At 41.2% G+C, this 15206-nt stretch overlaps 1 protein-coding gene across 1 annotated transcript; it reads left to right on the forward strand.

Moving 5' to 3' along the window:
- Nucleotides 1-7484: 7484 nt before the first annotated feature.
- LOC146394370 (heat shock transcription factor, Y-linked-like) lies at nucleotides 7485-9298 on the forward strand. Its single transcript, XM_085009123.1, has 2 exons — nucleotides 7485-8063; nucleotides 8487-9298. The coding sequence occupies exons 1-2, from the start codon at nucleotides 7719-7721 to the stop codon at nucleotides 9198-9200; spliced, it is 1059 nt and encodes a 352-aa protein (XP_084865249.1). The 5' UTR covers nucleotides 7485-7718; the 3' UTR covers nucleotides 9201-9298.
- The last annotated feature ends 5908 nt before the right edge of the window (nucleotides 9299-15206 follow it).

The following is a 15206-nucleotide window of genomic DNA, read 5'->3' on the forward strand; positions in this document are numbered from 1 at the left end:
CACAGGTGAACTCTCTCAAACATATAAAGAGGAACTGGTGCCCATCCTCTTTAAACTCTTTCAAAAGGTTGAAGAAGAAGGAATACTCCCAAAGACATTCTATGATGCCACCATCACCCTCATTCCAAAACCAAAGATAGCACAAAAAAGGAAAACTATCAGCCAATAACTTTGATGACTTTAGGTGCAAAAAATCTCGACAATATTTTAGCCAACCGAATCCAACAACATATCAAAAAATCATACACCATGACCAGGTAGGGTTCATCCCAGGGTCACAAGGATGTTTCAACATATGCAAATCAATCAGCATCATACACCACATTAACAAAAAAAAACTCAAAAATCATACGATCATCTCAATAGTCGCAGAAAAGGCATTTGACAAAGTCCAACATCCATTCATGATCAAGACCCTCCCCAAAGTGGGTATAGAGGGAACATTCATGAATATAATCAAAGCATTTATGACAAACCCACAGCAAATATCATACTCAATGGGGAAAAACGGAAAGCCTTCACACTCAAATCTGGAACAGGACATGGATGCCCACTCTCACCACTGCTCTTCAACAGAGTTTTGGAAGTCCTAGCCACAGCAATTAGACAAACAAAGGAAATAAAAGGCATCCATATGGGAAGAGAAGAGATAAAACTGTCACTGTATGCAGATGACGTGATACTATACATAGAAAACCCTAAGGACTCAACCCAAAAACTACTTGAACTGATTCATAAATTCAGCAAAGTAGCAGGATATAAGATTAACACTCAGAAGTCAGTTGCATTTCCGTATAGCAACAATGAAATATTAGAAAATGAATGCAAAAATAAAGTACCTTTTAAAATTGCACCTCACAAAATCAAATACCTTGGAATACACCTGACCAAGGAGGTAAAGGACCTATATGCCGAGAACTATAAAACTTTAATCAAAGAAATCAAAGAAGATGTAAAGAAATGGAAAGATATTCCATGTTCCTGGATTGGGAAAATCAATATTGTAAAAATGGCCATACTACCCAAAGCAATCTACACATTCAATGCAATCCCTATCAAATTCCCCAGGACAGTTTTCACAGAACTAGAACAAACAATCTCAACATTTATGTGGAACCACAAAAGACCCAGAATCGCCAAAGCAATCCTGAGAAACAAAAACCAAGCAGGGGGCATAACGCTCCCAGACTTCAAGAAATACTACAAAGCCACAGTTGTCAAAACAGTGTGTTGTACTGGTACCAAAACACACAGACAGACCAATGGAACAGAAGAGAGAACCCGGAAATAAACCCTGACACCTATGGGCAATTCATCTTTGACAAGGGAGGCAAGAACATAAAATGGGGAAAAGAAAGCTTATTCAGCAAGCATTGCTGGGAAACCTGGACAGCTGCATGCAAAGCAATGAAGCGAGAACACACCCTCACACCAGGCACAAAAATAAACTCAAAAGGGCTGAAAGACTGAAACAGAAGACAGGACACCATCAAACTCCTAGAAGAGAACATAGGCAAAACACTCTCTGACATCAACATCATGATATTTTCTCAGGTCAGTCTCCCAAACAATAGACATAAGAGCAAAAATAAATCAATGGGACCTCATCAAACTGAAAAGCTTTTGCACAGCAAAGGAAACCCAAAAGAAAACAAAAAGACAACTTACAGAAAGGGAGAAAATAATGTTAAATGATACAACCGACAAGGGCTTAATCTCTAGAATATATAAACAACTTATACAACCCAACAGCAAAAAAATCCAATCAATGGAAAAATGGGCAAAAGACCTGAATAGACATTTCTCCAAAAAAGATATACAGATGGCCTGCAATCACATGAAAAAATGCTCATCGCTGATCATAAGACAAATGCTAATCAAAACTACCATGAGCTACCACCTCACACCAGTCAGAATGGCCATCACTAAGACCTCCACAAATAACAAGTGCTGGAGGGGCTGTGGAGAAAAGGGAACCCTCCTGCACTGTTGGTGGGAATGTAAACTGGTACAGCCACTATGGAGAACACTATGGAGGTACATTAGAAATATATCCATAGAACTTCCATATGACCCCGCAATCCCACTCTTGGGCATCTATCTGGACAAATTTCTACTTAAAAGAGGCACGTACACCTGCATGTTCATTGCAGCACTATTCACAATAGCCAGAACATGGAAACAGTCCAAATGTCCATCGACAGATGACTGGATTCAGAAGATGTGGTGTATATATACACAATGGACTACTACTCAGCCATAAAAAAGAATGACATCATGCCATTTGCAGCAACATGGATGGAACTAAAGAATCTCATCCTGAGTGAAATGAGCCAGAAAGACAAAGACAAATACCATAGGATATCACTTATAACTGGAATCTAATATCCAAGACAAATAAACATCTCCACCGAAAAGAAAATCATGGACTTGGAGAAGAGACTTGTGGCTGCCTGATGGGAGAGAGAGAATGGGAGGAATCAGGAGCTTGGGTTTATTGCACACAAGTTAAAATAGATTTACAGCTTTGAGCAGCAATAAATTGAGCAGCATTTAGAACTAGGTCTAGATACTGAAGTTGCAACAGAACAAAGGGTGTGGGGGGAATGTATACATGTAAGGACAACTTGATCCCCTTTATGAACAGTCGGAAAAAATAAATTAATAAAAAATAAAATAAAACAATTATGAAGTGGTTGAAAAGTAACTTCAAAAGGGAAATAAAGTATTTCTACAACAAGAAAATGATAAAAGATTACAGCAATACGAGAAACATTCTCAAAGGACATACTGAAAGGACTTCTCTAAATTAAAAAAGAAAACAGTGAAAATCTATGATTGAGGAAATCACAATTGGAAACCTGTGACTTAAATAAGACAGCACAGAGATAGAACCATGAAGATATTAAAGAAAATGGGAAAAAATACACCACCAAATTCATACACTGTGGAAAAGCAAAGTAAAAAAAAAATTACATTCTTTATTCATTTTTTTTTAAGGACGTGTTAGAGGCTCTATGATGACCAGCCTAAAGCGAAGAAATGGATCAAGTTGTTAACATACTTAAAAGGCAGGGCAACCATAAATCAAAACCAAAACTTACAGGTTACATGAATCGATTGGCCTTTAATTTGTATTTGCTTTTGAAATCCTTTGTTACTTTGGTTGAATGACTAGGCAATGTTTTACAAGAAAGTAAGATTCTATTTGGCCAGGTGTTTAAATTTTGCATTCTGTGTGTGTGTGTGTGTGTGTGTGTGTGTGTGTATTTGAAAATTTCCTAAGTGTAAATTACAGTGTTACAGGGGAGAAATTGTCGGATGAAAGGTATGAACCCAATCTATAAAGATATAGCTCACAACTTACTCCCTCCTTCTCAGACATTTGCCATCCTGATGACCTTGTAGCATGGGAAAAGTGTGCCCCTAAATCAGAGGAGGGAAGATAGGTAAGCAACAGCTGTGAATTCAAGAGCCATGACTGTGGGAAATCCAAGAGGCAGCTTGGTTCTTCCTGGCTCCCCAGAAAACCCATTAATGAAAAGAAATGCTTTGAAAATATGTTCTCCATTTGGGGTATTCCTTCTACAGTTTTGGGTTGACAATATCTGGTGAAAATGAGGATCATTTTAGAGACAATCTTGTGACTCATACTCTAGTTCTGTGTTTTGAGGTTAGGGTTCACTTTCTAAAACTCACTTCCCAAATAGTTCTTTGAGGCTGTGTTACAATATTTCAATGTTTAAGGGGGTTACTAAGAACATAGTCTCAGCATGGGAAGCTGAGTGCTGCAATCTGTCTCTGCAAGAATATCTGATGCCCCACGATAACCAGGGGGTTATACATTCTGGGAAAGTATCATTTAAAGGGTTGTCTCCAGTCTAGATGGAAGGTCTCTTATCGGGAATACTTAAGTACCATATGCACAAGCAAAGTGAATAAAATAACTCTGAAAATCTCTAGTTCCCTCTTAAGAAGGACATCCACATTGCACTGGTCTACAGAGAGAACTACTGACATCAAACTCACCCTAAAACAAGGCCCTAATAACAAAAACACCAATGCCTGGACAAAAAGAAGTCACCATCAGAAGGAGACCACTATGCCAATATTTCCCCCCCCACCCCGAGACACATGGTCATTTGTTGACCTTCTCTTCTACCTTGGTGGGTTTCTCCCCTCCAAGGCTCTTCTCAATGATGTTTCTAGGTGGGATCCCCTCACTTGGCCAACTAATACCTGCTCTCACAAGGGCACAATTATGTTTCCTTCAACTGTTACTCAAGCTCAATCAGCAAGTAAGACTTTAGCCAAGTGACATAACTCTCCTGGGCTACATTAATCGAAATTTAAAGGCTCCCTTGTGTTGGGAATGTTTAAACTGTCAAGGGATAACCAGCCTAAGAACATTGGGGAATACAGCTGAGTGGACAAGCCAGAATGAAATTTCCTTGAAAGAGAAGGAACAGACTAATCCAGCTGAACAGCGATAAAACAGGGCTGTTTTGTGTGAAGCATTTCAATTCTCATTTATGACTTTATGAATACTGCTTTCCACATTTTTTTAAGAGACCACAAATATTTTCTTATATTTTTCCACTCCTTATCAGAATAGGTTAATTTGTTTTTATTTCCACCAATATAGTGTTATATTTTCTACTGCACAGCATGGTGAGCCAGGTTCACAGACATGTTTACATTATTTTCTCACATTATCATGCTCCATCACAAGTGAGGAGACATAGTTCCCAGGGCTACACAGCAGGATCTCACTGCTTATCCATTCCGAAGGCAAGAGACTGCCTCAATGAACCCCAAGCTCCCACTCAATCCGAGTCCCCCTCCCCCTGGAAACCACAAGTCTATTCTCAAAATCCATGTTTTTCTTTTCTGTGGAAAGCTTCACTTGTGCACTAAAATAGATACCAGATATAAGTGTTATCATGTGGTGTTTGTCTTTCACTTTCTGACTTCCTTCTCTCAGCATGAGAATCTCTAGGTTTATGTTTTATTCACTGTCTCCACAAAATTGCTATTTCTTGCATTTCCAGAAGTGTAACTGAGTCACTGAAAATTATATATAGTTCCATATGAGAGCACTGATCTCTAGATATGGGAACATAAAACAAGAGGGAATATTTTCCTGCACCATAAAAACTAGGAAGATCGGTGGTCCAGAGACTTTTGGCTACTCCTAGTATGGCCTTGTCCAGGACTAGCACATTGAGTGGCCTATCTGTGACATCATTGCCACACCTAGCAATGTTCTTTGCTGGCACTGTGAGATGAAATGATCGTGAAATGCCTCCCCAAACTATGGTCAAATGTACGACCATGGGGGAGTATGGCCAACTGTGACCTCAAGTTAGCACTTGCCTAGAGGCTCTCCGTGCAGGAAAACTTGAGGCACAGCAGCTGTTGACCTGCAGCACCGGCTGAGCAGAGCTCAGGGAGGCGACCAGGAGTGAGGCACAGGCCTTCAGACTGATTTCAGGTGAGGATCTCTATGGGCCCAAATTCTTGCATCTTCTCTCATCTAGAAATACAGAGATCATTGACCATGGCAACTGCATGGGCCAATAGGGAGAAAAGGCAGAATGGAGTAGCTGGGGGTCAGACATCCAAAGAAGACTAGGAAATCCTATGGAAGTAATTTTAGGCAAGCCTTTGCATTGCCAAGAACTTAGGGCTTATGCGCCCTTTCAGACTTGATGACACCAGCTGTCCTCAAAGCAGCATCAGCTGGCAGCGACAACCTTACATTTTCAAGGTCTTCTCTTATAGCAACAGAAAGGAGACAACATGTATTATGACCAATAGCTCCTGTGATTTACATGTTAATACCACATCACGTGTTAAAACCTACTCAGATGAAACTGCACTCCTCCTTCAACAATACCGGTATCAACTTACATCCCACACCCCTGTTTAATCTTATTTATCTTTTCTTCCCATCCTCTATGGTAGCATGTACCATGTCAATCCACAAGTACTCCCCACTCCAGGCCAGCAGGAAGCAGATAGAGAAGAGTAGACATTCATCCCTATCCCATATAATGGAAGGCTTGAATGAGAGAATCCCAGGAGGATGGAGACAGAGCCCCATTCACCCCAACTATTGCTGCTCACCTGAGAGACTTGCTGTGGACACCCCTCCCAGAATGTGGATGTGCAAGTTGGGCAGCAGGAAACAAGGACCTGTTGGAAGCAACTGCCTGCACAGACTAACTGCCTACAAGGATTAACTGTACTCTGTCATGGGTCTTGAGCCCCTACACCTCCCTTGACCTTCCCTTTCTTCTCCATTTTCCCTGCCACAAGGTCCCACCGTGGACTCCAACCACAGACTCCCACCACAGATGCTTTATAAGCCTAACACCTCCTTGCAGTCAGGCTGATGCCATCATGAGCTCCACCCAGCCCCCTCTGAGACCCTAATAAATCCCTCGTGTACTAATTGGCCTTGTGCATTCCTCCCTCAGTAAACCTAATGGAAAATGTTTGGAATATTGTTTAACACACAGACTACTTACGGAGAATACACAGAAAACTCTATATAATAAAATCAGTGATACCAGATCACTGTCAGTTTTTAACAACGGGAAAACATTATGGTAGAAGTTTTAGAGTATTCAGTTCAATGGCATAAATAATCTTCAGAATGTGGTACACCCATTCAATTCCCCAGTTCTCATTGTCATCAATTGACAAGGAAATCTCATACCCTTTGGATGGTACTTCCCCAAATTTCCTCTCCTAACCCAAGCAACCATCAACCTTATTTTGCCTCTATGGCTATAGATATTTTGCTTGGTGCCCAGGGCCATTCTATGCCTTGGTTAGTGATAAAGGTCGTGGTTTTTGTTTTGTTTTGTTTTGTTTTTCCTTGTGTATTTATTTCTTTTTTTTCTTTTCTTTTTGACTTTTCATTTTTTGGACTGTACCTGGGGCATGCAGAAGTTCCCAGGCCAGGGATTGAACCCATATCACGGCAGAGATCAGAACACTTTTGTAACAAGCTAGCCACCAGAGAACACTGGCTATGCTTTTTCTGAATATAAATACTGCACAGATTCTAGTTCTACACTCTCAAGAGCTTCATTATTTTGTTTAACTTTGCCATTTTTTTTTCCATTTACAAGGCCTTACATAACAGGCACAAGTGCATATGTGCACAAGAGAGAACTTGCGTTTACTTCAGGGATGAAATGGATTTATTTATTTATGTGATTTTTTTATTAAAACGATTCCATTGGAATGGGATCTCATTTGCTGATCTCCTTTTTTTTTCTCTCTTTGGGTTACTGTTTAAGTACGGAGTTTGTATTTTATGTTAACTGGGCTAATTTCATAGGAAAATAAACACAAGCTGAAGGTTATGTTCAGATTGCTAGGAGACTAGAGTCTTGTGATGTCACAGCTACTCAGGCTGGCAACCATTGTGATGGATTGGATAGTTTATCTGTGAGGCTTACCAAAGCAGCATTTAAAACTGCAGAGTTCAAAAGCCATGCAGGTGAGAAAAGTAGCTGAATAGAAACAAATCTGAGACGGCACATGCTCCTTCAGAAATTCAAGGTGTGTCTCCTAAAGATGCACCAACTGGTTCAGAATCCTCCATTACATCTCCATGGTGCGATAACTCAATCACTGGGGACTTGGACTTGAGGTCTCAGATTGAAGAAAAAGCTTTCCAGGCTTTGTCTGAGGGCTCCCTGATGAAAGAGCCATGCCACACATTGTGTGCCTCTGAACCAGATGGAGATAATGATTTTCCTCCTCTGCCCTTTCCCAGAAAACTTTGGGAAATTGTTGAAAGTGATCGATTTAAGTCCATTTGGTGGGATGAAAATGGAACCTCGATCGTGATTAATGAAGAACGCTTCAAGAAAGAAGTTCTGGAGAGAAAGGCTCCCTTCAGAATTTTTGAAACTGAGAGTATGAAAAGCTTAGTTCGACAGCTTAACCTTTATGGATTTACTAAATTGCGAAGGAATTTTCAAAGACCTGCCTCACTAGCCAACATTCTGGCAGAAGATAATGAAGTCTCTGCTTGGAACAAGGTATTATGAAATGTCCAGTTACTATTTACAGAGGGACATCTGCAAATATGTTCATACATATAGGGTCATAGTAGACCTTGAAAGTGGGATGAAGTACTGCTACGCTTTTAAGTTGAAGGCCACTTGGTCATAAAATATTTGGGGTGATAGAGAAATTTCCTAGCCACCTGGAGCCTTCTCGATGAACCTCACCCAATACAAGCCACTGAACCTCATACTGTTACTGTAAATGCACCAGGCATTTTTATTTAAGGACCATAATTGCCTGTTCCCACTACATAAATTTTTGAAAATGTTAGTAATAGATGAGTATTATTTCCTGACATTAACTCTGTGTGATGAAACAAGTCAGATTTGTATGGATTCTTTGTCCTCGTATCTTTGTTTAAAAGGTCACTAAATACCTTTCTCTTTTGGTTTTAGCTGCAGTTCTACCATAATCCAAATTTTAAACGAGGCTGTCCCCACCTGTTGGTGAGGATGAAAAGAAGAGTCAGGGTGAAAAATGCTTCTCCAGTATCGGCTTCTCTACTTCAAGGCTGCAACAAGAAGCGCTCTAGAACAGGGGGTAATGTGGATAACCATAATTCTGATGTGGTTGCAGAAACTCGTGGAGAAGATGCATTTTCAACCTCTACAAATCTAAATGTGCCTTTAATAGGATGGCCTTCTATGAGCCAGAGAATTTCTAATACAACTACCCCAACTAGAAGTGGTCTTTCTTCTCCATCATCACCATCATTCAGGCCACCAGGACAAAATGTCATGGCTCAACATGCTATTTTTAGTCAGTTGACCATGTTTCACATGCACTCACAAAGCAGCTACTCTCCAGCAAGTGGCCACATCGTGAATTTCATTAAAACTACAACTTCCATTTCTCAGTACCGCCATATTTCTAACTTTCCAAGTGGTTATTTTGGACTGAGGGTGGAGCCTTCTCCTTTGCCAACCAGATACCAGAATATATCACCAACTGAGGGCCCTCTGTCTAACCCCCAACCAGCAGCCCTTCCATGGTTCCCAATGCCAATGGCCACTGACACATCTGCTGCCTCGCTTTCAAGGCAAAATCCTCAGTCCTCTTCCGTATCTGAACATCACCCTAATTTCCACTGCCCTATCAAAGGACTATAGGTTATGCAGGAGAGTGAAGATGAAAATTTATGCTGGCAAATGTCACCAAGTTCCTGCAATTCTGTTATTTCAGCAATAAACTTGTATTTTCATCTTCATAGCTTCCATTTCTTTACTTTTGACACAGTTAAGAGTAAAAGGATGCTGCATTTCTTTTTCTAAAATGATTTTTCCATCATAGCTGGTTTACTGTGTTCTATCACTTTCATACTGTGCTGCAAAGTGGCCCAGTCACACACCCACCCACACAAGACCCACACCCACACACATACATATCCTTTGTTTCACATTATGCTGCATCAAAAGTGACTAGAGAGAGTTCCCATTGCTATACAGCATGACCTCATTGCATACCCGCTCCACATGCAATAGTTTGCATTTTCAACCCCCGAATCCCAGTCCATCACCTTCCTGCACCCTCCCCCTTGGCAACCAAAACCCTGTTGTCCAAATCCATGGGTGTCTTTCCTGTGGAAAGTTTCAGTTGTGCCATATATCACATTCCACACATAAGTGATGTCATATTGTGCTTGCCTTCCTCCTTCTGGCTTACTTCACTTAGTAGGAGAGTCTCCAGTTCCAGCTGTGTTGCTGCAAATGGCATTATTCTGTTCTTTTCTTATGGCTGAGTAGTGTTGCATTGTGTATATATACAACATCCCTTAATCCATTCCTTCCAATGGTCATTTAGGTTATTTCCATGTCTTGGCTCTTGTGAATCCGGCTGCAATGGACATACATGCGCATGTAACTTTTTCATGGAAAGTTTTTTTTTTTTTTTTTCTCCCCAGATGTATGCCCAAGAGTGGGAATTCTGGGTCACATGCTAGTTCTATATTTAGTTTTCTAAAGTGTTTCCATAGTGGTTGTAACAATTTACATTCCTCCAACAGTGTAAGAGAGTTTTCTTTTCTCCATACCCTCTCTAGCCTTTTCTCATGTGTGGACTTGTTAATGATGGCCATTCTGTCCGGTGTGAAGTGATACCTCATAGTAGTGTAGATTTGCATTTCTCTAATAAACAGTGATGTTGAGAATTTCTTTATGTGCTTGTTGGCCCTCTGTATATTCTCTTTGGAGAAATGTCTATGCAGGTCTCTTTCCCATGTTGCCACTGGGTTATTGGCTGTTTTGTTGTTGAGGTGTATAGGTTGTTTGTAGATTTTAGAGATTGAGAGCTTATTAGTTGCATCATCAGAAATAATTGTCTCCCATTGCAAGTTGTCCTTTTGTCATTTTAATTGTTTTCAATGGCAGATTATTTTGCCATTTTTTAATATTTGAAATGCTTGATAATTAGAGAGGAGTATTTGACATGTCTCCTAGCTGTAACTGTTTCAAAAAGGAAAATGGAACTAAGGAAATAGAGAATAGCTGTCAAGAGATTTCTGAAATAGTCCAGGTTGTATTGAATGGGGGTCTTAATTATGATGGTGTGGAGAAAGGGGCAAATAAAAGTCAATTTGGAAAGGAAAAATACATAGTATTTACTTAGTGGTTTCTCAGCAACATTATAGTCCATCTGTTACTTCAAATGGAACTTGGATATTAGTTGACAAGATTGTCTTCATTGCAAAGAAAAATAAATCAATAAATTCCATTGAGTTCCCATGATGGCAAAGAGGTTAACACACCTAACTAGTGTCCATGAGGAAGCAGCTTCACCCCCTGCCCTCGCTCTGTGGTTGAAAGCCCCAGAGTTTCCATGAGCTGCGATGTGAGTTAAAGATGTGGCTCAGTCCCAGCATTGCTATGGTGGATGTAAGGCAGCAGACAGAGCTCTGCTTTGACCCTGACTGGGATCACCCATGTGCCACAGGGGTGGCCCTCAAAACACAAAAAGAAAAAAGGTAAAAAATTACTTAAAAAGTACATTTTACACTCAAAACAATATCATATTTTATCTTATCCAGGAACCATGACCATAATTTACACCATAACTGCAACAACAATGTCCACATGACATCATCAGAGATTGCATAACTGTCACCACAGGGTGGTAGTTTATCAGTGAACCATTTACAGAAAAAGAAAAGAAGAAGAAGAAGAAGAAAAAAATGGGGGTGTCATTTTCTCTCTAAAATCCTCAAACTGATCTAGGTTATTTTTGCCTTTATCTCCACCCGTTTATATGTCCCGATTCACACTTAGAGCTTGCTTTCTTGTTTTACACAGAGACAGCCTTAAATACAATTGCTGGCCTTTAACATCAAACCTCAGCCAGGTTAACAGGTCCCTTGAAAATATAGAATCTGTTTGACTTAGCAGCTTCTTATGTTTCTCTTTTACTGTCTTTCTGGAGTACATTCAGAAGAATTGTTTTCAATCATACCAAGAGTCACCTCAGAACCATCCTTGGAGTAGAAGGGACACCACTTTGTCTTAAAAAATAAGGTGCCATTGTTGCAGAGGGCAAAAGGAGGAGGGGCAGATGCCAAAGGAATCTCCCTGCTCACACATGCACAGGCTTTCAGAGGGCAGGGTGCACCTGGTGCAGGCTGCAGGTGGCATCACTTGCTTTTGCTACAGCAGCCTGGACACTTCTTGTGCTAGCTATGGGTGTCCAGATCCTGCTGGTGGGGGCTAAGGGCATCAGGTGGGTAAGTGAGATGTGGTGCCTCTTGAGTGCTCTACAGGCAGCAGGGACAAACCAAAGCAGTCATCTCAGAAACCACAGGGAGTCAAGGCCTGCCACTGGTAGCAGTGTGTGATCAGGTCCAATCCCTGACCACAGTCACCTCAGAGGTCAGAAATCAGAGCAGGCACTACAACTGAGTACTACCCAGTATTGCTCTCAACACCCTGGGCATATAACTGCCCTGCAACTGTCAGTGTCAAATGCTCTGACAGAAGGTTGAACACTGTCCTTTGCCAAGACCCTGTAACTAGGAGCAGTGGTGCCCCACCTCCTGTGTGGGCTAAGAGGGACAGGCTGCTTCTTATAAGGGTCCTCAGCTGGGGGGGCAAACCACCATGGTTACCTCCCACTCCAGAGGTGTGCATGGCCTGCTACCACTAGGGGTCCAGGAACAGGCACCCCTTGTGGCCCTAATCACCTCAGAGGGCACCTCAGAAGAGGTCATTGTGACCAAACGCTACCTGTTTCTGCTCCAATTTCTCTGGGAATTCACAAACCATGCCACTGCCACTGCCACTACCAAATGCTCTGGGCTCCTCATGATTCTGCAAAAAGCTCATTATCGTGTCCAACGCCTTGAAACAAGGAGTAGCCTGTGCCACCTCCCTGCATGTACTTGCTGTTGCTAGACCCCAGCAAGAAGGCACTATCAGCCCTACCCACTACCTCCCTCTCCCTGGAAATACACTCTGCACCCTCGGGATAATGGCCTGCTCACTCCCAAGATTGAGCCAGCCAGAATGCAATCCTCCATGCCCCAAATAAATGGTAACACCCCACAAAATACAAAGGGTTGCTCTTGCCTAGAAGTAACCCTCCAAGCCTAGAGTTTGGCTTCCCCAAACTCACAGAAAAAGAAAATCATAGACACGATGAAGAAGCTCAGGAACAATTCCCACGTAAGGTACAGGATATTTCATGTGAAGCAGAAACAATGCAACAGACCTCTGTAGGCCAAAAGACACTGAGTTCAAAAGGGGTAGAGTGAATATATACTGAAGGAATGAAGGCTGAATATTAGGGACTTACGAGCACATTACAAACAGTCATGTCGATTACTTTAGAGAGGAATGAGGAAATTTAGGGGAAAATAGGGAAAAATTAGAAAAGTCTTTTGCAGATAGCCAAACTGGGCTAAAGGCACTAAAGGGCAGAGTGAAGAGTGCAGAGGAATGAATTAGTGACATGGAAGATAGCATAATGGAAATCACCCAATCAGGACAGCAGGCAGAAAACCACATGAAAACACAAGAAAGCAACGTAAGAGATCTATGGGGTAGCATAACAGAGGTCCATCTATGCATAATAGCAATTCAAGAGTCAGAAGAAAAAGACAAGTGGATTGAAAATACATTGGAAGAAATTATATCTCAAAATTTTCCCAAACTAAAGGAAACAGGTGTCAAAATACAGTAATCACAGAAGGCACAAAACAGGCTGAACACAAATATGCCCACACCTAGACCTACTATAATGAAAATGGCCAAAGATAAAGATAAAGAGAGGATTCTAAAGGCAGCAAGAGAAATACAACACATTAACTATAAGAGAACCCCCAAATCACCTAATTTCTCTACAGAAACACTACAGGCCTGAAGAAATTGGCAAGCTATATACAAAGTTCCAAAAGGAAAAACTCTGAAGCCTAGAATACTCTTCCCAGCAAGACTATCATTTATTTATTTATTCATTTATGTATGTTTTATTTATTTATTGAGTATCATTAGAACTGGAAAGGGAAACAGAGAATTTCTCCAACAAACAAAAGCTAAACGAGTACACCAATACTAAACCCATTCTAAATAAATACTGAAATGGCTAGAAGAAGAAGAAGAAGAAGAAGTAGAAGAAGAAGAAGAGGAAGAGGAAGAGGAAGAAATAAGACAGAAGATATACAGATTGGAAAGCAGCCAGCATACATCACCAAAACAAACAAACAGAAATCTACTCTAAATGTGATGAGAAACACAAGGAACACCAAAAGGACAAACACAAAGATCTTAAAGAAGAAATTCAAAAGCACAGAATGTAGCTAAGTAAGTATGAAAATTTAGACACTTATTTATAAATAATGTGTTTGAGCCTATATGACTACCAGGCTAAAGCAAGCAGATGTAGGAAGTGGCTAACATTCTTGAAAAACAGGGAAACCACAAATCAAAAGTAAATTTTACATTCATGAAAACTAAAAAGAAATGTATCCAAGCATAAAATAAATGGAAATCATCAAAAAAAAAAAAAAAGAAAAAGAAAAAAGAGAACCAAGGTAATACACCGAATCAACTGAAAAGCAAGGTTTAACATGGGAATAAATACATGTTTCTCAATAGTTACCTTAAGGGTCAAGGGACTGAGTACTCTGATCAATAGACACAGAGCGGCAGATTGGATCAAAAAGCGAAAACACAAAACTTGCTGTCTGCAAGAGACTCCCTTTTGAGCAAAGAACACATATAGACTGAAAGTGAGAGAATGGGACATGATATTTCAATGGTCAAGACAGGAAAGCAGGAGTTGTGATACGCATAGTAGAAAAAATAGACATTGAAACAAACAAAGGCCATAGAGAAAGATAAAGAAGGACACAATTTTAGAGAGCCCAGATGGTGAAAGAGTAGGGGGATTTGTTCACCTCTCCCACAGATGCAACAAAAAATACACATCTACATGTAAAATGACTCACACAGAACAGCAACTGAACGCGGGCAGAAGAACTGAAACCTCCAAAAATGGGAAGAATCTCTTGACACAACTGCATAAAGCAACAGAAAAGAGGAGAGAGAGAGAAGGGGCATCAGGACTGGACTCCTGAGAGGGAATGGTGAAAGAGAAAGGGAACCCACACCCTGGAAACTCACCGAACCTGCGGAAAGATCAGCTGAGTCCAAGGGATCTCCAATATGCCACGAAAAGTGTATCAGCAGGTCAGAGGACTGAGAGGCAGTGTGAGAGCCACACAGATCATCAGAACCGCTGGCACAGGTCCCAAAGACTGAGATGATTTGGTGGGGACTGGGTGCCAATCACTAAGATTCGGAGGTGAGTCCCTGGGAGCAGGCTGGGGTTGGTGGTGTGGAGACAGCATAAGAGATGAGGAAGTGGTGCCCCAGGGGTGAAGGGTTGCAAAGTGCTAAGGGCTGGGGACTGGAAAGCCACAAGAGAGGGAACCCAGGAGAAGGTCTGGGCCTGCAGGAGAGACATTGCACCATTGTTGGGGAGGGGAGAGCAGGATGTGTGGGCCACCAGAGAATACTCCTTGCTCCACAGCATTTTCACTTGCACAACAGCTAGTAGAGCACAGAGGGCATTCCCAGCACATCCCCCTCTTCCACCACGGGCATGCCCGGGGAGAAGCCACATTCCTTCTG

This window comes from Sus scrofa, chromosome Y, assembly GCF_054392235.1.
Source record: "Sus scrofa isolate SSC_HxYL_T2T_F1_AM1 chromosome Y, Sscrofa_HxYL_maternal_Yorkshire_Landrace_v2.0, whole genome shotgun sequence".
Taxonomy (NCBI): Eukaryota; Metazoa; Chordata; class Mammalia; order Artiodactyla; family Suidae; genus Sus; species Sus scrofa.

Bases quoted from the DNA above. Each gene is read 5' to 3' on its own strand.
- LOC146394370 (XM_085009123.1), top strand. From the start codon at position 7,719: ATGAAAGAGCCATGCCACACATTGTGTGCCTCTGAACCAGATGGAGAT. The intron at 8,064-8,486 runs GTATTATGAAAT...TTTTGGTTTTAG, and splicing joins AAGTCTCTGCTTGGAACAAG to CTGCAGTTCTACCATAATCC.